The 25,310-nt window shown below is 44.3% G+C and overlaps 1 protein-coding gene across 1 annotated transcript in view; it reads left to right on the top strand.

The window, feature by feature from the left end:
• UNC79 (unc-79 subunit of NALCN channel complex) overlaps nt 1-25,310 on the top strand; it is a 644,685-nt gene that overhangs the window by 177,250 nt on the left and 442,125 nt on the right. Inside the window, exon 12 of the mRNA XM_086937713.1 lies at nt 14,483-14,733. Coding sequence (XP_086793839.1) covers nt 14,483-14,733 — 251 coding nt within the window. The remainder of the gene's footprint in view (nt 1-14,482; nt 14,734-25,310) is intronic.

Here is a 25,310-nt window from a genome sequence, read left to right on the forward strand (position 1 = left end):
GGCAGTGTTAAGACCACTGTATGAAAGGTAATCATATCAACATAAAATCATTTTCCATATATTTACATGTTTGTGGTCTCAGTTTTGGTGAAAGCTAACATTTCAGTTCTATGATGGTTTAAGATTCAACACAGTTATTTGTGGGCTCTCCGATTACGAATGTGTATGATTAAACAACAGGCGATCATATTTTTGCTTTTACGAAACAGGGATATTTCAGCTGTTGTCAAATTGCACATTTCTAAAAATGATCCATTACTCATATTTTGTTAGCCGGATAAAGCTAACAAAGCTCATAAGTCTTCCATATCTCTTCATTTCTCTGAGATTTACGTACAGTAGGGAATGAGGAACTCAATTTGAACTTCTTCATTTTCCTTCCTGTTAAGAAAAATATGGTCTGAAAGGTAGTGGCAGAAGGGATTTGATTAAAGGATCAAAACTCTTTCTAAAAGTGGAAGACATGGCTCTCAGGTGGCACCAGTGGCCTTCCCAAAGGGGCAGATCATGACCTGCCGAAACCTACAGGACTTGCAGAGATGATCTCCTCTCATTTTACTCTTCACCCAGGCTAGAGTTTCTCCCAACTTCCCCACTCAGAGCAACTGCAATGTCATGCAAAGTTAGTGTAAGAGAAAGTGGTAGACCCTATAAAACCTTGGAGGCTTGGGCGATCAATATAGTAACAGGTAAGAGTGCCTACAAGGGATATATTACAGCACACACCATTTGAACATTTAGCATACCACTACTCTTGACAAGCTCTTAGCAGTCGCCTGTATTAAATAATTAGGAAATTCAATTTAAATCATTTGTACTAGAATTAATCAGTGAGAAAAAATATATCTTGCACGAGTGTAATTGTTTCTGTGAAATTCAGTTCATAATGAAAACCTTTTTAAAGGGTACAAATAAGCTAATACAAATGTCTAAGTAAAACTACACAAAGCAACTGAGGTTTACAAATCGTTTGATGTTACAAACCCCTCTTTGTCACCACGTGGACACCTCTTACAATGAATACAGCAAGGAAATGTGACTGATTCAAATGACAACAGTTCCTTGAAAACAACAAGTTTGCATGAAAGTAGGTGCTATTGTCGACGTTTCGGTCTATGTTGTAAACACCAGCTAGACCATCCTCAGGACATAAAATTCAAGTGTTGGATGACCCTTAATGATTCAAAATGTGGTCAAGTGCATTAGAATATTGTTTAAAGAATGATGAGAGGGGCTAGCAAATAGACACCACTGTTTCAACAGTGAAAGCAGGCAATTGAGATTGAATCTGTGCCGCTTAAGGAGAACGTACCACTGTCTTGACAGTCGGTGTCTGCCTACTGTCAAGACAGCAGTACGTTCTCTATAAGTGGACCTGTTCAGTTTCTAGACACAAGCTAGTCCTGGTCACATTGGAGCCTAATTGAAGAAATCTTCAGGCAAAGATTCAATTGCAATTGCCTGCTTTCGCTGTTGCACAGCTGTTGCTATTTGCTAGCCCCGCTCATCATTCTTTAAACCATATTCTATTGGACTTGACCACATTTTGAATCAGTCCACATATATCATTAAAGGTCATCCAACACTTGAATTTTATGTCCTGAAGATAGTCTAGCTGATGTTTACAACATAGACAGAAACGTTGACAATCACACCTACTTTCATGCAAAGCTGTTGTTTTCAAGGAACTGTTGTCGTTTGAATCAGTCACATTTCCTTGCTATATTCATTGTTAGAGGTGTCCACATTAGTGACAAAGAGGTGTTTGTAACATCAAATGATTTGTCAATCTCAGTTGCTTTGTGTAGTTTTACTTAGACATTTGTATTAGCTTCTTTGTACCCTTTGAAAAGGTTTTTATTACACTCTGAATTTCACAAAAACAATTATACTTGTGCAAGATATATATTTTCTCCCCGATTAATTCTAGTACAAATGATTTAAATTTAATTTCTTAAATATTTAATACAAGCGACTGCTCAGAGCTTGTCAAGAGTATTAGTATGCCAAATGTTCAAACTGTGTGTGCTGTAATAAATCCCTTGTAGGCACTTTTACCAGTTACTATACAGTCATACAAAGGGCACACTATAGCTATAGGCACTAGAGCTCTCACACTAGTGCCCTGCCTGACTTTTAACCCTCAGTCCTATCCTTTTAGCATGTTTCCATCCTGACCCAATGCCAAACGGGCAACTATTGATGCTGATCAGGTGCAGAAATCCAGATGAATCCAACCTGGGCAAATGTCAGGCACCTCCATACACTTATCAATTTTAATTCTACAGTGTCTGTGTTGTGCAGAAGTTGATAGATCAGGATCTGCTATCTGTGAACACCAGTCAACCAGTCAGCACAAACACTTATCCGGGCCACAAATGCCGTCTTGTTACGAGGAGCTATTATTATAAAAGTCAGACCTGACTTGCCATCTCCTAAGAACAGGCCCAAGAGAACGATCATTTATCCATCGACTCCAATATCCAATACCATCTGGGAAATGCTGCAATATGACACCTAAAAGGAACTTAAAATGTTCCCAATGACCCGTACCAGAGTCCTATACACAGTTCCGAAGACAGGAATAATCACAACCGGCCAAGACTGCTGCAGGTAAGAGCGGTGGGGCGGTGGAGCCGACCTGGGGGGGATTTCGAGAGATGACCACAAGGAAAAGTAAATAAATAAATAATTAATTGTGTCTCGTGGTCGTCTCTTGAAATCAACCCCCCAGCCAGCCCCACTGCTCCACCGCTCTTACCTGCAGCAGCGGCGGCTGATCAAAACTGATTTCATTTACTTTTAGAAGTGTGGTGGAAACTTCTCAAAAATTCTTATCACTCTGAAGAGCTTGGAAACCTAAGCTGGTGACTGTATTGTCATGGCACTCTTATAAATTGTAATGTAATATTTAATTCACTGGAACAGTCACGGAAGAACCTTCCACAAAGTCAAACCAAGCAATGCTGAATCTTTGAAACTTTGTATTTAGCTACACACTAGCGCGCTCTGAAGCGACTAAACGGAGATGCAAAGGACTATTACAGTGATAAATCAATACATTACGCAGTAACAGTTAAACTCAACAATTCCTGAAAAGGAAATAAGCAATTCAAAATGATTTCCAGAGGACAGCAAGAACACAATAAGACTGGAGGGAGGGAGAATTAATGTAGGAGGAAAAAAAGCACTGAAAAGAGGGATTGGAGCCATGAAGTAACCTCCTGAGTGACAATTTGAAAAGCACCATCCAGTGAAAGGACATGGGAATGGAATACCAATATAGGCAAACGTTGTACAAAAATCCAGAGAAAATTGGCCTTTTCAATACAAATCATATTTAGACCTTACAAGCAGTCTAAAAGCAATTGTATGAATTGATTTCTACCGAATGGTAAATGCCATTCACTTGAACATTTTGATTAGTCTGTTATGGGGAAATCGTTTCTCAGAACAGAACTAGTATTCAATGAATTTGTTTTTCTACGAAACAACAAACAACCAGCATTTTGCTGTATGGTAAAAAGTCGGAGAAAATCTCAGCTGGTGGAGTTTCCCTTTTGATACACTGCTAAACTGAAAGCAATTTTTTGCCTAATGAACATCACTGTCATTAGCAAGGGCTATGTTCTTGAAAACTCTTCTGTTTACAGCGGCTGAAACTCTGCATGTTTATTGCAAGCGTGTTGACTCCAGTATAGATAACTAAATTGCTCAATCTTACAACACTTTTCATGGGGGAGGATCAGCTTTAATTTCATTATCCAATCAAAAGATCAAGCAAAGCAAACCATAGGCAATGTCAGGGTACAAGTCATAAAAAAAGAAGTGGGGGGACGCAGTCACCGGAAGAGACGTCGCGACCGGAAGTGACGTCATGAAATGTGCCGAGCTTTTCAAAATGTTTGGCAGGGGGGGTGGTGTCCCCCCCGTAAAATAAGTGGGGGGACTCTGTCCACCCGCGTGGTACCCCGACTCGAGCCCTGGCAATGTGTTATAGATGTTGCATCAGAGGTATACCGTTGTCAATGAAGGAGCTCAATGGCGTAACTTCGGCGGGGGGGGACCCCCCAACTAAATAGGTTCTTGTCTTGAGAGTTGAGTCTGGGGCCCTTAGTTGGGTCTTCTATGCCCTTGTTGTTTTATCTCATCGTCCTTGTTTCACTAAAAGGTTTTAACTTGTATTTCTTAAAGGAACTTACAAGGAGACCCACCCAATGCAAATAAGTATTGAACCTGTTCCTCATGGGCAAAGTGTATTCCAAACCTTGGTCCTCACTCCACCCTTCAGCATAGTCTTTTATTTGGGAAATTTGCAATTCATACTCCCCGAATTTCTTGGACTAAGCTACACCCTTGGAGGCACAATACCTTTCCATCTGATGCCATCTCTGCAGGCACAGTGGTTTACAGCTCCAAGTTCAATTATCTCCTACTTGGCTTTTTGCACCCCACAAAGAAATGTCTGTGCCACTCCTTTACCCAATCTTTATTGATCAAACTTTTTCTCTCAAACTATGCTAACATCTCTGAAATCACTGAGAGAAGTAATATACAATTCAGCTCTGAGGAAATAACATCTAACATGAATTAACCAATTCACTTTTGCAGGGTTTACTGAAATTGAAATTCACTTCAGCTCCTCAGACCAGTGTTACATTTTAGCCACACCCTCTGGTGGTCCTGTGTCTACTAGGGTAGATACACTTGCTGTCACATATTGAGATAACTACATCCTTAGGCTATGTTCACAAAGTTGCTAAAGTGTGAGCGCCCCAACACACATGCACTTACACAAGCTTTTGTGCTTAGTGGCAAAGTCTCAGTAACAAAAGGGAGAGAATCAGACTCCCGTGGAATGTGTTTTTGAGTTGGACAGCAATGTTTAGAGTTAGTTTAACACAGTGGGTCTTTGAGTAAGACTCGAAATCACAGCTCGGATCTGCTTCAACTCTAAAGAGGATTCGTTTGGACATTTCATTGGAGGTTGTGGACCCTTTCCACAAAGCTCTTTTTTTGGAATAGATGTGTTTTACTCCTGTCTTAAGAATTGAATTGAACTGGGCATCTGTTTTTCATCTATAAAACATTTGAAGTGAATGGCTGTCTCTTAGTCCAGGCTTAGGTGTGACTTTCTCGTCAATTTCCAGAAGTAAAATTGCTTATTCATGGAAACATATTTTGTTTTTTAGCCATTCTGCCTTGCCCTGTCCTCATACTGAGACGTTTTGCAAAGTCAGGCAGCAACCTGGCGTCAGTCTTGAGTTATCCAAACATTGTGTGCCTATCTTTAAGATATTTAATCTTTCTCTCCCTCTTAGATCTATTTTTCTGCAGTACCATAAATTTCACATTTAAAGCAGATCTGTTTTGAAATGGTTATTATAATCAAAGTCTTGAAGGGAGAAAATGTTTAATAAACTTGGAGGCTACACATTAAGACCAGTCCTGGGGCACTGATCCCTTTAATTAAAGACAGATAGTATAAATGTAGTCAGTCTTCCCACTCATGACCCGAGAAGCTGCTTGCTGGGCATCCTTCCCTTCATGTGCAGTCAGAGGCATAGGTGTTTGTCCACAAGAGGGCCTCCAGGAACCGTATAGACCACTGCTTTCCAAACTTTTCATGTTGGTGACACACTTTTTAGACCTGCATCATTTCGAGACACGGTAATTCAGTTTTCCTAGCAATAAGGTGGTTACATTTAACTGCATTTTTAGACCTGCATAATTTTGCGACACGATAATTCAGTTTTAATAGCAAACCGGAGGTTAAATTAACTGCATATAAAAGCTAAGGACAAATACATACGTCATAGATTCGAAATTGTAAATAACAAAATGTATAGAGACTTCCTCCCTCGGAACAGAACTAGGTATTTTGCTAGAACTGTACATCCCCAGCTGCCCACCAGCAGCACTCGAAGGGTGCCCCACCCCCTTCAGAACTCACTGTCAGAGAATTCCCAACTGATTGTATTTCTCAGCTTTCAAATTGCCCCACTTGTAGTATCGCAAGCCTGTCCTGAACTCAGCATTAAAATTAGCATTTTCTTGTGACTGTCAAAAAATATAAGACAAAAGCATTTCGATTAAAAGTGAACCAGCATTTTAATGTCAAGCCACCCGCGTTTAAACTTTGGCAATTCTGAAAGCTATGACATGAGAGCTATTCATATTTTTGCTGTGTATTTGCTGCCCTCAATGTACCTTATGCCCCCTTCCTGCATTTACTTTGCTGTTCTGGGGGAGCTAAGCAGGTTTTGGTTCTTTGGGCAAAGTTGTTAAGCTGACCAAGGTTGATGTAGTTTCAGTCCCTAATAACGTGCTCCTCATTGGGAGGGAATGTCCTTTCACCTGTGGATCCACTTCCTCCTTACCTCCTGAGTCATGTTCCTGTGGCTCTGATGTCACCCTGCAACAGGACAAAAATAGACATTTGTAGTTACTGACGTGCATCTCTGACGTTCTAGTGTTTCCTGACGTTGTGTGCGAACTGTTGTAATAGCGTGCTTTTCACTGGAAGCACGCTGCAGAGTTGCCGCTGCCCATGAAGAGCCTTTTATAATGTGTACAGTTAATGGCGTAGTCGTAGAGTCAGCTCAAACAAACCCATAAAAAAAGCATAAAAAATCTATTCTACTAGTACCTACCCCATTTACCTTCACCTTCTTCACTTTTCATTTGTTTATAGAGCATCATCATGTAATGAAGTGATGCTTATGATATTTTTTTTTACTGCTTGAAGGTGCAGTTAGTTTTGTGCATTCACGGCTGCCATCCAGCAGCTGAAGTACAGAGAACTCCACCAGGTCCGGCGCCCACTGGCGCAGCACCTCCATGGAGTAGCCCTGCAGCAGGTCAGTCAGGCCAGCCGGGGTGTGGCTTGATTCTCATTGTGGCGGTAGCGCCCAGGCGTCTCTGTGCCACGGGGTTCACACAGACCGCCGAGCTCGGCGGTCACCGGATTGTGCTCCCCGCTGTTCCTCCTTGCCTCCGGGCTAACACTCCTTCAGGGAATGGGTAGCAGAGGCGCCTCTGCGGACCGGACTGCGCATGTGCCGCCCGCACACGCTTGCCTCACTGTCTTCCTCTCCTTTCTCTGTGTACGTCTGGCGTAAGAACTGCCTTTTCCAATTGTACCGCATTTTAATTGAAAAGCTCTCCTATTTTCCTTGGGCCTAACTGGTGCTGTATAAAAGCATGAATACATTAATAAAACCGGCTTGGAGAAGATGAACGGCAAGTTCCTTAAGAAACTGAAACAGACCTTGAAATGCGCAGTACCAGCGTCATCTCGCAACACACTCACCCATGTCAGGCGACACAGTACTGTGTCACTACACAGAGTTTGGAAAGCTCTGGTATAGACAGTAGACGGGGCACAGTCAGTATCTCCATCTGCTCCATGCATCCAGGGCTCCTGGTGCAAGTGCAATCGTGTAAAAAGAGGCCTGGGTGAGGCCTTCCATGTTCAGGGACACCATCTTGAGGGTTATTCTTCCAGAGCATTCTTAAGCTAGAATTTTGATTCTCAGAGGTTTACTGCATAGAGAATTGTGATTTTAAAAAAGACAAGGAGGCTAGCATTAGGCACTAAACCTTTATTCGCCATCTCCAAGCAGCCTCTTTAAATATTCCCAAATAGAACACTAACAACCAAATGATAGAATATAACTCTACAGTCCTATAAAAGCCTACTGTTAGCCATCTTCCTTCTCTTTTCTTCTGATGCTTTCCATCAAGTCTTCTTCTTTACCCTTTAATCCGAACTTGAACCTTAATTTTCTATAAGAAAAACTTAACAAAAACATCACTGATACATCCTCATCTTTAGAAACATATATCCTTAAAACCAATACCAAACACTACTTAATAGCATAAAATCCTTAAACAACTTATAATTAGAATAACATATTGCTATCCCTCCACACCTTATAATGCTAGCTTCCATGTCTTTAAGCGTGGCTCACTGGTTAGAGCAGGCAGACCCTGAAGCAGAGGTCAGACCCGGGACCAGGGTTCGATTCCCGACGCGGCAGGGTGTTGAGCTCAAATGTCCACGGACTCGATAATTCTCGCTTCGGTGCCTGACCTAATCATGGGTTCACACTATGCAACTCTGGGCATTAAGCTTGCTTAATCTCCACAACGGCCCCCCGCGGCGGGATGCCTGGCTTTCACCTTGGGGATGCCCTGTAGGGGCTATCTCACAGGGAAAAACCAGGACGGGTTCCCAAGGCAAGCGCGGAGATACCCCTTCGGGGGTCGATTCTGGCGCTATATAAGAAATGCAATAATAATAATAATAATAATAATAACATAACGATTCTCTATGCAGTAACACTCTGAGAATCTCCATTTATGGCAAGACAGGAGGCCAGCATTGTGCATGTTCAACGTTTTGTAACACTTTGTTTGAAACATGTTCTCAGCATTACTGCAATCAGCCACCTTCAAAATTTCTTCCAATCTACCTCCAAACATATATGCCTTGCTAACAATCGCCCCTCTAATAGAATGAGGTTCAAACTGTGCTAAATTCACACCAGCCTCTTTCTTTACTGACTTCACTCACATTGCAATCATAGCAGCCGTGACACCACAATATGGTTTCACATAAGAAATCAATAACTGATCCATCGCATGACTTCTATTCTAACTCATTCTAGACTCGTTTCCAAGTCCCACTATTGGTATACAACCAGACAATCTCTAACCTGGTGGAGGTTCGATTCAATTGGAGAACCAAATGCTAAAGTGAAGAGATCCAATGACACTATCCACTACATCACCCCAACGGAGATAACATACACTGTTGGACGTGACAATGCGGTTGGGGTATCCGAGACAATTTCTTCGAGACTCTGGTCTATAGACTGGTAAGGTTCACTCCCTCCTTGATTACATAAGATTATATTTTGAAGGTGAGAAGACCCTATCCTGCTTCTCTCTGCCCCCTCTTGAATAAAAGTACCAATGCCAACTGATATCTCTGCTTCCTCACTTGAACCAACACTCTCTGTATTATTGCAAAAGGATGTAATGAATAACCACTCTCTAACGACCAATTCTGGGTAAATGCCTCTACTGCCAGAGCTCCCAGATCTGGTCTCCAAATGAAATAATTCTCCAACTGATGTGTCAACCTGGAGGCAAACAGATCTACCTGCAAGGTTCCCGAGCACTCCCGTATCCTCATGAAATAACCTAATTTCAATTTCTGAAATCTGTTAGATTCCTGGAATTCCAATCTGCTATCTAGTTCTCTTTATCAGGTAAATACTTGGCCTTCAACCTAATCGTATGCTCCCACATCTCCTTTGCTAAATCTGCCATCCTCTTTGACCTGCTGCCCCCTAGTCTGTTAATATAGGTAATTGTTGTCATATTGTCCATCTTTAACAAAACTGATTTTCCCTGGAACTGAGATCTGAAACGTTGCAACACAAACATTTCTGCCTTTTCCAAACAATTTCTATGATATTTCAGTTCTATCAAACTCCATACACCACCCATCTCCTGGGTCGAACACATGGCTCCCTATCCCAATTAGCTTACATTTGTCTCTAAAACAAAACCTGGTGCATTGCAAAAATATCTTGTCCATTCCAAGTTTCTAAAGTCTCTATTCACCTTCCATGCCTCCTTTGAAATCCTTACCATGTTCCCATACCATAGACATTTGGGAACACTCCAAAGTTTTCAGACGTTGTAAGACCCTGTAATGTAGTGGACCTGGGATCACTGCATGAATTGAAGATGATAAAATGCCTATCATCCTGGCTGTATCTCTCAGAACCATCCTGACCTCCTTTCTTATCTTCATAAATTTCGTTTCTGGCAACAAAAGCTGCCCCTTGACGGTAAACACAACAAAACCCAGAAACTCTAGACTCTAATGTGTTTCAAAATCGACTTTTCCAGATTAACTACAAACCCCAGGGACTCTAAAAGTTCCTTTAGCAAGCACATCTGAGTCATCAAAACAGACAAATGCTTATTCATTTACAAAATGTCATCTAGATAAATTATCAGACAAACTCTTCCCTTTCTCAAAAAACCTACAACAGCCATCATAACCTTTGTAAAGCACCAAGGAGCTGAGGACAAACCAAGCCGAAGGCACAAAAATTGAAATAACTGTCCTTCCTTCCGAACTGTAAACACCACTGACTTTGCTTGGCAATCGGAATGATAAAATAGGCATCCCTTAGATCCTTCTTAATTAACCAATCTTTTTCTACAGCACATCTCTGAGAAGAGGAATCTCCTCCATTTTGAAGTGTCTGTAAGTCATGACAAATGTAAATGTTCTTACATTTATTACTGAACGCCATCCTTAGTCCTTTTCCCCATGACAAATAGTGTGCTTACAAATCCTACCTCCTCATTGTTAATTTTCTTTATTACACGCTTTTCCAAAATAGAATCTACTTCCTGTAACTGTTCGCTGAAGCAAAGCTTTCTTGGTTCTTGAGCTTGCAGTGGACTTGAACTGAACTCTAAAAGATATCCTGTAACTGTGTCTAAAACCCACACATCATATGTGACCTGTTTCCAACACTTCACATGGAGTCTCAACCTCCCACCCAACTTTAGGTGTATAATTCCAGAATACTGTTCATACTCACCTGTTTCCGAGGTAGAAGACTACCCTCTACCCCTTGATGTTCTAGCTCTGGATGATCTTCCTTGTTGATGGTAAAATCCCCCACTGTACGGTCCTTGGACTCTTTATACTTCTCTCTCCCTGCATATTGGGACTTATACAAACTTTGGCAGAGAGGTCGCACTCTCCCCCCAACCCTGCCATATAAATTACTTGTTCCTGAAAAAAAATGTACATGTTGAATAATGCAACTTATCTAGAGCCGTGAAGGTCTGAACATACTTTTCCAGTTCCTTGACCATTCCTTCTCCAAAGAGTAACCCTTTTTCCTCCTCACTCGGCTCCTTTTTGGCTAACTCACCAAACTTTGGAGTTATTCAAAGGAGTACAGCCTTCTGATGCTCAGAAATCAACCCAGCATTAACATTGCTGAAAGCAAATTGCTCACTGGCACCAGCCTCTAAGCAAATGTATATCCAAGTCAGTTCCCATAACACATGCCTCCTCCACCTTATCAGACATTCTAGCCAGAGGACCTAATGCATCCAGCAATTAATCCTCACATTGCTTAAGGAAGCGTTCCAAACCTTTGCGAGTTTGCTTAAGGAAGCTTTCCAAACCTTTGCGAAGTTCCCGTCCCAATTTCTAAAGGTACGTAATCTGTTCAGGGTCCAGATTAGGAGTTAGAGTCTCCTTCTCACCATTGACAGGATGAGAACATTCCGCTCTCATAAGACTGTGTTCCTCTTTCTCTAATGGCTTCCTAATCCTTTTCTTAATAAAACTTTTCACATGAGCTAGTGGCCACCAATCCAATAAAAAAAACCTTGCCCTAGAGGGTCCAAATAGATCTCTTATTTGCTTCTCTTCCTTTAAATTCCTCATCCAGGAATCCTTGTAATCCAAATCCAAGATGTACTCATCTACATCCTCATCATACCCGGGTTATCCTGCCCATTTTTAACGTTGCTTCTGACCCCAAATCTATGTAAGCTACTTGGGACTCTTCTCTCTTCTTGTGAATCTACCACATTTTTCCTTTTTCTATAGCATTTTTGCCCTGGACCTCTAAAGACTCTGTCCTCTCCTTCTGATATAGAAAAATACTCCTCCTCAATGGGCCTTCCTCTTCTCTCTTTCAATGCTTTCCTCACGGACTCTTGTACCAACTCGCTCAACTCCTGTTATTAACCCCTTCACACTGACTCGCTGACTAGACCTACCATCTACTTGCTTAGTCATGTTTAAACTAACTTAGTAAACCAATATTAGCAAACTTAACTTAAAATCTATTTAAACAAAAAACAAAATAACTGTTCTCTGAGCAAAAAGTACTATAATGACCAATAAAATCTCTAATCTTCACAAATCTAATCACTCTTTACCAAAAACTACTAAATACTCTTCAAAAATTGTATTAAAACAGCACTCTGTTACTTTTCCTTCATAAACTGATCCAAATGTTTACCTTCCCTTTAAACAAGATTATATGTACTTTAAACTTAATTCCTAAATAAATATATCGGGTAAATGCTCTTTTCCAAAAATTGAAACTTCGATTTTATTATTTATTCCATTCTGGTAATCTGGCTTTCCATACTCCGCGCGCAAGAAAACTCAATTCCGAACCCCTCCAAGTGAGCAATACGCCCAATTTTCTTTAGAAACAGGCTGAAAAGTGGTCCGTGCCCTCAACAAAGATAGACCCGCAGTAAGACTACACAGAAGCCAGATCGGGTGAAATAGCCCTGAAACAGCCCGGAAATAGGCCACAAGTGCGAGATGCACCCTTCAACCACCGCTCTCCTCGAGACCTCCAAGCCCCAATGATCTGCTAATAAAAGGGATTACTTTAAACTACCATTGTGATCACTTAACCCTTTGCATGCTGATGACGGAACCGCTCCGTCATCAGCTGCGGGTGCGCCGTGCTGATGACGGAGCGGTTCCGTCATGGCCCAGCCGCCGCGCCTGCGCGGCGCTGATTTCGCGCCTGCGCGGGCGTTCTAAAGAGCGGGGCGGGTCATGACGGAACCGCTCCGTCATCAGCATAGCTCAACCGTGGCTGGTGACGGAGCGGTTCTGTCACCAGCATGCGGCCGCCGCGCGGCCGCCCCGCCCCTTTAGCGCTGCGGCGGAATAGCCGCCACAGCGAAGGGGTTAAAAAAACAGTCCTAAAATGGTATAAACTTAGTTAGGCACCACTAGCCAAAACATTTCTAAAAATAGTTTTAATAACGTCCTAAAACAAAATATCTACAGCAATAAATCCATATATTAGATTCATGCATAGAAAAACAGAACAATAATAATACATATCCTAAAATGTAATTCATAAATTGTAAAACACAAATAAGAACACATACTTATCTGCCCAGAAGCAGGAAACAAAAGAGAAAGATGATGGCTGACAGGAGGCTTTTATTGGACTGTAGAGTTCTGTTCTATTGTTTGGTTGTTAGTGTTCTACTTGAGAATATTTACAGGTGCTGCTTGGACATCGCAAATAAATGTTTTATGCATAATGCTAGCCACTTGTCGTGACATAAAATTCTTTAGATACAGCTAAAACCTGAAAGGTTATTTTAAGTACTCTTGGTGCCACCCTGTGGCCATTTCTGGAACTACACCATATTTTACACTTTTTACCCTTAAGTACCCCCTATTCCCCAGATATTATTTCCCTTGTGGGATAATGGTTGTTTTGCTATGGATTAAGAAAATCAATATTAATCCTATGGGTGCTCATGATGGTTCCACGCCGTCATGAGTCACGAGCGGCGTGTACTTATGATGGCGGGGAGCCATCATGCCACTGCCGCTCCGCCCACGCGGCACTAATTTCCCGCCTGTGTGGGCGAATTATTGAATGGGTGGGGTCATGAATGCTCCACACTGTCATGAGTCACTCATGAACTCATGACGGTGTGGAGCCGTCATAAGTACTGGAACGCCACGCCCACCCCCTAAACCCCCGCGCCGCGGCGGAATTCGCGGCGCAGGGAAGGGGTTAAAGCTACTTAGCTTATCCAGTTCTTATATATATATATTTTTTTTCTTTTACAAATTTTGTTTATATTCCATTTAGAATATGCCTACTCCTTTTATCAAAATGTATTTGAAAGCATGCTTGCTCACTTCACCTCACACTCTGTCTCATAGTTATTCATCTGTTTACTTGTTCACTCATTTCAGCTTTATGAAACATAATGCAGTGAGTCATTTGACAAAATGTAAATTATTTGTTAGTGACTAGAAGGAATAGGTTCTCTGTCTCCAAAGGCACGTTGAAAACTGGGATCAGTGGGAGAAGTGTTGTGAGTGATGTAAGTCTATGGGGAAATTGTTATCCACGTGGGAAAAGAAGGGAGGTAATTTTCCAGGAGAAAATTGATATCCATCATAAGTGGCAATGTGAGTCAATGGGTATGTGGAGGGGTGGCAATGCAAATCTGTAGGCGCGTGTGGATATTGTTTGCAATGATCTGTGGAAGAATGAGGGAGACAATCAATGCAAGTGTATGGGTAACTGAGATGCGTGGTAGGTGAGAGGAGGGGCAGCAAAGAAAGTCTCTGGAGCATTTGACATCGGTGGTCAGCTAAAGTGTGAAGGAAATGTAAGCATGGGACAAACACACACATCTCGTTGAATAATAAGCTGGAAGAAAGAATAACATTCAGAAACTGAAAACACAGGTGAAGTGGGCACACCTTTGACAAAGGCTAAGATATGCTTTACATGTTTTAAGACAATGTGGTGTGTTTAATAGTGTAAACAACCAAACCTGCCTAAGATGCAAGAATATAATCCTTGGGTGTAGAGTTCAGAGAGTATATGTTTAATTACAAATGCTGTATGCTTGCCTACAGAACTGCAGCTCGCATGTGAGGAGAGCAGTTGTAACATGCTTCTCATCCGAATGCTGTGATCGCCATGGAAACCGGCCGGTACGGTACTGTAAAAGATGCCACTCCTACCACCACAGCAACGAGGTGGGAGCAGTGGGAGCAGCAGCAACAGCAGCGGCAGAGACTCACCTTTACCAGACGTCGCCTCCCCCAATAAATACGCGGGAGTGTGGGGCCGAGGAACTTGTGTGTGCAGTCGAAGCTGTCATCAGGTAATGCGATCAACAGCAGGGAACAGGATGAGAATAGAAACTTTAGTTCTTCATTCATTCCAAGTGGGACGATAAATACAGTGCTACAGTCAACTAAAAGGCCAAGTTGTGTCTGTCTTATTGTCTACAATTGTTGTGCAAATTACCTACCTCGCTTTCAGCATGACCACCCCCACGTCTAAGTAATGTCAGGGGCGGCTCCTCCTCTAAGGCGTAGAAGAGTCGCCCCACTAAGAACAAAAAGAAGAAGAAAATGATAACATAATGTTAAAAATGGTACATTATTATAATTTACTCGTTGGAACAAGCCAGATTGGGGTGGGGCTTGGCTTGCCTGGGAGGGGGGATGAGGAGTGGTTCCTGCTGCACTTAAGTGCGCATGACGGTTTGGCCAGCCGTCTCGGGCCGGCTAAACCATCTTGCGCACCTTGCATGTTCTCCACCTAGGCTGCATAACAGCCTGGGTGGAGAACATGGCCAGCCTCCCAGTCCCCATCTGAGGACCGAACCAGTGCACTCAGACCAGTCACAACGCTGCCTTAGCAGCGATGTGATTGGTCAGGGAATTCTGCGAGAAAAGGCGGCGACAGCTGGTGATTGGCGACGATAAGGTACATTTTCTTTCTTTTCATACCCTCCACTTCTACCATTCCCAACCAGCCGCCACTGAGTTCTGTGGCCTTTCATTCACAGTAGTGACAGTAGTGCAGATACCTAACTTTCTCCACACTCATTTCACCTCATATCACCTCCTTCACTGACCAAAGATCTATTGATTTCAAATGTGTTTTCTTGTTCCTTCTTTCCTTTCCTACTCCCTCTCCACTCCCCTTCTATAATTCATTGTTATTAGTTCATTGTAAGGGTTTCACTCATCTCTTTCTAGTTATATGTGAGGAACACTGTTACCAGCCGTTTTTTGTTTTGCTACTAAAACACCCAAATAAAGAAATGAATAACAGTTACAAAGTCTTTCTTTGGTGAGTGTGCTTTTCTGCTAAGTGCCCCTAGACAAAGAAACCTTGGTTCCCGATCCCAAAAACCTGTTTGACTCAGTTTCCCTCTGAGATGTTTTCTTCAGTTTGCAGACCACTAGGCCTCAGTTTCACATGTTTGTTGTAAATAAATGTGTAATGCATTGATGCTGCTGTGGAGGACACACTGTATGACCACAAAGTGGTTTTCATTAAGGAGGCTGTTTAGCCTTTGTGTGTTCCCTGTGTTGTGCCATAGTGGGAGGGCTATGAAGGTACTGTGGAATGTGGGGAGTGAAAAGGCCCTGTGGTGCTGGCAGCTTGTGGCAGACAATGTGAATGTAAATGTAAGAAAATGGATTGCAAGCTGATGGAGGTGAAAACCCACCTCAAAAATAATCACAATACTTGTCAGGGTGAACCAGTAACAAGTAAAGCCACTGAACAATCTGTGCTTAACTTTCTGGTAGCTTGGCACTTAGAAAACAGGGTTTAACTTAGAGGCAATTTGTAAAGTTTTTATGCAGTACTCCAACAGTTATATAGTGAAAACACAACACCAGGAAATAATTCCAAAACCGATTTAGAAAAATAGAGTAAATTTAATAAATGAAATAATACAAAAAGATCAAAACAATTCAATAAGCAATAAGGAAATATGAATTCTTAAAGTTTGAATTAAATATAGTGACAAAAACCACAAAGTGTCCACGCGGTTATGTAGTTGCACTAGAGTGAGTCAAAGTCAAAAGTTAAGGCCGACCACGGTGGATCGCAAGTCGGATGCAGGGAGCAGGTTGGTCTTGGTGGAAAGTTTACCTTCAGATTTAGAAACTTTAAAGGGCAAACAGCGGTCGTTGGCGAGTCATCAAAGGGGCAAGCTGCATGCTGGACATGAAGCAGGACCGCCAACATCAGTTTGCTGGAGGCCACGTTACCAATGAGGTTGTCGATAAAGGTGGGAAAACTATGAGCGGGGGAAGTCTGCACCTAGGAAGGCCTTGACATTGATGTGATGGTGCTCAGATGGGTCCCGATGAATCCCTCTATGTTAGAGCCTAGAAACTTTTTCGGAAGTCAGAGCTCCTTAAGTGGGGCAAACAAGCAAGCTGAGGCTGACCAGAAATTTAGCGTTGACAGCTGCAGCTTTGATGGCAATAGCGTTCTCTCTCAATTCTCTAGGCAGAGAGTTGCCAAAAAGTTTCTAAGTCCCATTTTTTGCACCGTGGACAGGAGGAGTACACCCTACCTCCAGTCAAGGGTCCAGGAGCTGGTGGCCACCAACTTGTGGTTGAGACTTCCTTCAAAAGAGGCCAGCAGCAAGGTCTAGGGAAGGTTCAGTTGGAACTGGTTAGCCAGGCAGTGGCTGTGACAGGGAGAGAGTCCTCAGGAAGCTAGTTATTTGCCTGTAGTTGAAACAGGTCAGCCAAATTGTCACCCCATTACTTTCAAGCAGTACAAGAGGGGGAAACATAACATGATAATAACTTTCAGTTATTATCATGTTATGTTTCCTTTGCGCGTGGGTGGGTGTATAGGGCTGCTCTACTCACGGAGCAGGGCAGGGACTGAGTGGTTTGCCCAATCAAGTGCGCAATGACTGTTTGGTCTGCCCTCTCAGGCTGCCCAAAGCAGTCATGTGCACTTCCCTGTTCTCCATGAAGGTTGCATTACAGCCTGCATGGAGAACATGTCCACCTCTACAGACCCTGGCTGAGCACTGTGTCATGGCGCTCAGACCATTTATAACGCTGCATTGCAGCGTTGTGATTAACTTAGGAGAGGGAGCCTGCTTCCTGTTCCTTGAAGTGGACTCAGGAGAGCAGGAGCATAGAAGACACAGGACCCGTCCTTGAGGTAAGTTTTTTTACATTTTTGAAATCCGTTCCCCGTGACACCCCTGCAACACCATCTGTGACACCCCCTCAAGGCACCACCATAACATCTGCACCCACCCTCCCATCTGTGAGCCATGCCTTGCGCCCTTGGTCAGCCATCTCACCCTTGGAGCCACTTCTGAGGTCCTGGGCTCAAGGCAAGCAGATTCAGTCTTCCTTTGGGTTCTTCACACAGCAGAGTAGTCCCCCAGGTGACTCTCCCCAGAAGTGTTCTAGCACTAGGGTACTGGGGATCCCACATTTATGCTGAGTGCCAGCCTGCGGGTGGAGTAAACTAGCCACTCCCTAATCAATGGGATAGAGGTTCAGTGGGGTGACCCTGCCCACTCTTGCAGCACCTTGTGTGTGTTTTATTGTAAACTATCCCACACGGGTCCTCTCTACCTAAATTCAACCTGGAAAAAACATTCTTTCCCCGGTCAGTGATCCCTGGGCTCACCCAGAGTTGTTGTTATGTTAATGGACAAACACCCCCTTGTGGTCCCTCCAAACCAGTTCTGAAGCAGCTCCCCCTTGCACTGGCTTTCAAGCCAAGCTGACTAGCGAGACAAAAGTGAGGCAGGTTTTGGTTTGAGCTACATCTGCCAGTGTCAGGATAGGCCTCCTTTGTAGCTCAGATAAAGATTTGACAGATCCCCCAGCCCATCCTGCTCAAGTAAGAGATACACCTCCCGACACCTAAGCCCTTTGTTCACTATCTGGAAACAATCCACATTTCACCACATGGGAGCCATCAGCAGTCACTGGAAGAAAGGCCCCTTTTGGCTTAGGCAAGAAAATATCACCTTTCTAAAAGTGTAATTTCCAAAATGCGATAATAGACTACAAACTCTAACTTGATAATTAAGTTGGATTTTAAATTACTTTTAAAAAGAGCCCTTAAATCATTCGTCTAGCTGCTCCGAAACAGCAATAAAGCACTATAAGTTGTTAAAGGCTAACTATTTTCCTCTGGGAGAGCTATCCCTGCGACTGTGAAAAATTACTTTGGAGGATTTTCACTGCCGGACATGTAAAACATCAACTATACTCTTCCTACATTTTAAATACAAGGCAACCTACTCTTTGGGCATTTAGGGCCCACCCTGGGGGGTGACTTATAAGTAGAAAAAAAGTAAGGTTTAGGCATGGAAAGGTTGCTTTGACTAGATCAAAATAGCAGTTTAAAACTGCTCACTGCTGCTACAGTGGCAGGACTGAAGATCTGTTTTGCAGTGCTACTTTAGTGGGCGGCAGGCACAATGAGGGCTGCAACACGATATTTAATTTACCGGTCCTGGGTACATGTCGTACCATATACTAGGGACTTATAAGTAAATTAAATGTGACAATTCGGTATATCCCAGTTTCGCCATGTTTAAAAGGGAGACCACAAGTACTTTACTTTAAGTAGGAGTGGGCAGAGTCCTACAGAAATGGGTTCAGTAAAGGCAGGCAACAATATGGGGAATACCACAGAAAAAATATATTTTCAAACATGTGTCTTCCCCAGCAGAAGGCAGGAAGAACTACCAACCCTCATGGGAGTTCTCTTCACTAAGGCAGAAAAACCTGTAAAGAGCATTAGCATTGGGGTGTTCAGTCCTAGGGGCAATGTTCTACCGTAAAGTCCATTCCCTGTAGAGAGATAGACCTCCTCAATACTTTTGGGTTATCACCCTGCATCTGATGGGTTTGTGGGCTATCTGAACATTGAATTGTTTCTCAAAAAGGTATGGTCTCAACTTCTTCAGTGCCTAAACCACTGCAAATGCTTTTCTCTCAATTGCACTCGACCTCTGTTCCCTGGGAAGTAGCCGCCTGCTGCTGAATACTACAGGTTGGCCGAAGCCCTCATCGGTTAGCTGTGACAAGACAGCCCAAGTGCCATGCTCTATGGCATCTGTCTGCACTAGCAATTCCTTGGAGAAGTCAGATGTCTTAAGCACTGGTGCTGTGCACATGGCCTCCTTCGGGGTATCAAAGCCTTCCAGCACACCTCTGCGCAGATAAACATTTTGGGCTGCTTTTTATAGTCAGCTCAGCTACGAAAGCAGCAATAGTGCCATATCCCTCCCCAAATCTCCTGTAATACCCAGTGAAGCCCAAGAATGTTCTCACCTCAGTTAGGGTCTCGGGAGGCTCCCAAGGTATAAAGGTTTGGATAATATGCTGAAGAGGCTGAACCTTTCCTCCACCGACTTGGGGGCCCAAGTGCACCACAGATTCCTACCCTATCTTGTACTTACTGGCCTTGATAGTAGCCCTGCCTGTTGCAGGACCTGAAGCACTTCTTGGAAGGTGCCGCTCAAGGCTAAGGACTGTGCTTTGTGTTTCGTTTTGCCCTGCTCACTGGGAAATGCTGCTTGCCTCAACTTTACTGAAATCAGGCCGATTGGGAGCCTGCCTCTACTCCACCGCGGGACTGCGAGGACCAGGTAGCCAAGCATCAGAGATACCGGCTGCACCTGGGTCCTCTTCCCACCACGCCCACTACTACTCCCTACTTAGCCACATCTACACAAGCGCACGCGCGCGGGCGCCGGGCGAAGCCCGGGCCAAGGGCGGGCCCGTTTAAGCCCGTTCAAGAACATTGAAGGACGGGACGGGCCACCCCCTTTCATTGCAATCCCCGTGGTCTCAACTGTAAGTCATTAACTTTTATCTTCTCTTAGTTATTACTGCTATGGCTCAGAAGGGTGGCAATCCTAAAGCGTCAAACACAACCTTAATTGGATCCATGGACAAATGTTTAATTAAGGGTAACACTGCATTAGACCAGAGTATCTCCCTGATGGAGAGGCGGGTCTCTCAGGATTTGGAACTCGCTAGGAGATCATCTATGGGACACATTGCTAATGCACGCTCACCTGACCACCATGCCCTTTTGTCTAACATTGGCGTATCTGTTATTCCAGAATCGTTGTCGAATGGTCTGGCAGAGTGTGACTTGGACAACTCCTCTTTAGGGAATCAGTCCACGGCATCCGATCTGCTCCTGTTACCTTCCCCCAAGGCCATAGGCGAATCTAGCCCACCTAGGGAGTTATGTACCAGGCAACTCCGGGAAAGACGGCAAGGGGCTATCCCTAAGATCAAGCAGGGGCTGGCCTTTACATCAAAAGGGAAAAAAGAGAAACAACCTAAACGTAAGAGAACCCTAATGGATGAAAAGGGGCAGACGCCCGAGTCCACACAGGCGATTGTACACTCATCCAATGAGGCTCCTCTGGGGGTGGTATCACAGATCGCGGGTGGAGTTAGCGGCCTAGAGAGTGGGATGGCAATGGAGGACTCCCTACTGGCCAAAATAGGCGATTTATTTAATCTCCTTCTTCGCCCTGTATTGTATTGTATTGTATTGTAAGGGGTGCTTGTAAAGCGCACTGACACCATGGGTTTCCTGGCGCTGGTTGGAAGTAGAGGGGACAGAAAGACTAACCAGATTGGGGGAAAAGCCAAGTTTTTAGAGACTTACGAAAAAGGGTCAAAGAGTTAGAAGTTTTAAGAGAAAGGGGGAAAGAGTTCCAGAGCTTGGGGGCCAGGTATGCAAATCTCCGGCCTCCAGATCTGCAGAGCTTGTAAGAAGGGACAGTCAAGAAATGGAGGTGAGAGGATCTCAAGTTGCGGGATGGGCAGTAGGGTCTGATGAGGGATTTCACGAAGACGGGACAGGGGCCAGCTAGTGACTTGAAGATGAGGCAGCCGATCTTGAAGGCTGCCCTTGAGATGACAGGGAGCCAGTGGAGTTTGACAAGGAGGGGCCTGGCGGATTGCCACTTCGGAATCCCTAAGGCCAGTCTCGCCGCCTGATTTTGGACCACTTGCAGTCTAGCCATCGATGTTTTAGGCAGACCGTGATAGATCGCGTTGGAAAAATCTAGGCGGGAGAGGACGAGGGCCATGATAACCTGCAGGAGGGCATCAGGTGTAAGGAGGTATGCCACTTTCCTGATCCTGCGCAGTTGGTAGATACAGGACGAGACCACGGTCCCCACCTGCGGCCCTAGGGATAGAGCGGAGTCAATAGTGACCCCCAGGCTCTTCACCGAAGCCACGGGAATGGGAGAGGGGCCCAGTTCCGCCGGCCAGAATTGAGGCCCCCAGAAGGTGGCGCTCCTACCGGGAAGGAGGAGCTCCGTCTTACCGGGGTTCAACTTTAACTGGTTGTGGCCCATCCACTGGAGAATGTGGGACATGACTGCCAGAAAGTTGGGGATAGCAGAGGGGGAATTGAGAGAAAAGATGAGTTGCAGGTCGTCCGCGTAATTAAACACGGTAACGTCCCACTGCCTCAAAGAAAAAAGAAGGGGGCGAAGATAAAGATTGAAGAGAAGAGGGGACAAAGAAGAACCCTGGGGGACCCCGCAGAGCGAGTGCTCCCTAGGAGCCCTGAAGGTGCCCAGGCTAAGGGTCTGAGACCTGCCAGTCAGGAAGGATCTGATAGATGACAGGTTATCCAGTATAGAACAAAAACTTAGTAAAATCGAGTCCTTGTCGCTGGGAATCGTTGATAGCATGGTCAAGGTGGCCACTGTCAAAGCTGCTTCTCCCCCAAAGGCTATGCTATCAGGGGGGAATGCAGTTGTCACAACAACTTCTTCAGACCAGAGTCTAGTGAAGCAGGTTACAATAGTTCCCCCAGTGAATGCTCCTGCATCAGGCCCAATTGCATCACCCAGCCGTAGTACTCTAGTACATTTGAAAGACGGGGCTGGGGCTTCCAAGGGGTCTGATGATGTAGGGGGGATTAACATCGACCTGCCACCAGAAGCAAATCCATACCTGGTAGTTTTGGCTGGGGTCCCGGTTCTAAGAAAGGACGAGCAAGAATCCTTCTCGACCCTAAGAAACAAGGTGATAGACTGGCTAAATAAACATAGACCTTTACCACCATCCATCTTCAGTAAAATACTTATGGTGATTAGGGTCTCTTGGGTGGGCCACTCATTCAAGCACATTAGGGGGGACTGTATCCTAGTTAATTTTAAAGATCCTAGGACAGTAGGGCATATCTGCAACTGGAGACAATCCAGCTGTGGTCCTTCCATAGTATCCCTACCTTTGGCCTACTTTTATCCCCCGTACACCCCACCCATGCGTGACGGTTGGTCATTAATTCAGAGGAAGGGGAGGAGTTTGACTAATGTGGGCCGGTGTGAACCCTTACCATCCCCTAACCAAACCTTCTGTTACAACCTGTTTAGTGGTTTGGAGTCTGTGGATTGACTCCAAGCCAAATCAATGGTACCCTTGACTCCAATTGTTCCATCGAGTTCCAGTTGCATCAGTCCCCTCAGGCCTTGTCAATCCCCAGCCATGGTATTACCTACTATAGCCCCAATTAGACAGGGGGCCATGTCTGATAACGATTTAATCCCCATCCCCACTAGTAATGTACTGTACTCATCCAATGACTCACCTAGGAACCTTAAAATTGTTTTGTGGATATAGCGGGCTTGCAGAAAAAACTATCCCTACCAGACTGGAATACTTTTATTGATGCCTATGACCTGTGCATATTCCAAGAAACATGGAGTCTAGAGCCTTTGTGTAAGCCAGGTTTTTGTTGTTTCCACGTTCCAGCCATTTCCTCTGGGCGTGGCCGTCCGTCTGGCGGGCTGATAATCTGGATCAAAGCTGCACTTAACTGCAAGACTGTCCATCGTCTAAATATTTCACCGGGCCTTATGAGACTGACTATTAAGGACCCAAAGAACAATGTTACATTGGAACTCTTTAATATTTACGTCAGAGGCTTGCAAGGGGGGGGCAAAATCACCAACTGTTTCCACTCTTTCAGAAATTCTTACATCTTACCCCTCTGACTCCTTATTTTTTATTGCTGGTGATTTCAACTGCACTTTTGAACCTTTGGCAGTAAATGGTGATGCAGGAATAGAGTAAGATGATGTTAAATGCGGTATACCACTCCTGCAGATCCCGCCTGTGAAAAAATGGTCACCGATTGTTATACAATTAAATGCACTAAGGCTTTGGCATGGTTTAACCCCTTCCATGCTCATGACGAGCTCAGCTCGTCATGAGGCACAGTGGAGCTGTGCTGATGATGAGCTGAGCTCGTCATGAAACATGGAGTAAATGAAAAGTCAGCACAGGGGGGGAAAATGCACAGCAGCGATGTAGTTAAAAGCTGTCAATGGGCGTACCCCTTCGGACTTTTCAGGAGCCAATACATATAACAGGGTCTCCTGCCCTAGCAGAATTGACTACATTTTGGTGGACAAAAGGCTATGGAAATACTTGATCGACATGGCAGTCATTCCTTCTATCCATAGCGATCATAATCCCTTGTCTCTTTGCATGCGGGAACGGTTGCACCATACAGACCATTGGAGTAGCATCAGGCCCCAGCATCAGTGCCTTGGATGAAATTTTAAGTAAACAGACCCCCAAACTTCTAGTAGCTTGCACGAACAAGGTGGGTCCCCCTGAGGCTGAGACAATCCATACTGAAACCACTGATCTGATAGCATCTCTCTTTACGGAGAGCATGGACCCTAAAAAGTACCCCATGGGCAGGAAACCAGCCGATCACTGGTACAATAAAAACTGTAAGAGGAAAAAGTCTATCCTGATGCTTGCCATTAAAACTCGCAACCCTTTAGAGGTACGCCTCGCAAGACATCAGTATAGGCAAGCCATATCTGTAGCAAAGAGGGAATGGGAGGATAATCATTGGGCCAACCTAAAAATAGCCAGTCTGTCCAAAAATAGTGAACTCTTCTGGGCTTTAGTAAGACAATCAAACAGTTGTGGTTCAGACCAACTTCCCAATCATATTACTGACAGAGAATGGTTCGACCATTTTAGTACACTGTATGCAGTGGATGAGGTTGTTGAGGGTTATGGGCACTGTGGCTATCTATTGGAACCTATGATTGGACCATTTGACTCTTTTGACCCTATAGAGAAAAACGAGGTGGTGGTGGCCATAAACAAAATAGTGCCCGCTAAGGCCCCGAGTCAGGATGGAATTCCAGGTGATCTGTTCCGGGCCAAACCTGAACAATGGGCTACTTATTTTACACTTCTGATCAATGCACTCCTTGAGGGCTCATCGGTACCAAGTTCCTGGAAAGGGGCAGAGGTGATCCCTATTTATAAGAAAGGGGCCAGGGAGAGCCCTGCTAACTACCGCCCTATAAGTCTTATTGAAGCTGGTCAGAAGGTGGTTGGCAGGGTTCTACTGGAGAGAATCCTCTTGTGGGCGGAGCAGAACTGGGCCATGATCTCTGTACTGGGGTGAATGTTTGACATTGTTCTGCACTCTGTCCATTAACTGTGGTTTTTGCATTTGTCACCCCGAGTGGGATGGGTATGCTCAGACGTGAGTCCCATGCACTCCACACCACTGGATTCAAGCAAGCCGGACTGAAAAAGGCTGGAATGCCAGAAACCGGTCCTCGGACGCTTGTTTCCGGTCAGAGAAGGCATTGCTTGGCAGTTCGGGCTGGACTGTTCCCATGAGGCACAGGGTCAGACTGATTTGCATATGGCCATGTCTGAACTGGGGTGGTGTGGAGTGCAAAAAAAACGATGGATTTAGGCCCATATCTCTGTACTGGGGTGAATGTATGACATTGTTCTTCATTCTGTCCATCAACTGTGGTTTTTGCATTTTTCACCCGAGTGGGATGGGTATGCTCAGACGTTAGTCCCATGCACTCCACACCACTGGAATCAAGCAAGCTGGGCTGAAAAT

This window comes from Lissotriton vulgaris, chromosome 9 (assembly GCF_964263255.1).
Source record: "Lissotriton vulgaris chromosome 9, aLisVul1.2, whole genome shotgun sequence".
Classification (NCBI taxonomy): domain Eukaryota; kingdom Metazoa; phylum Chordata; class Amphibia; order Caudata; family Salamandridae; genus Lissotriton; species Lissotriton vulgaris.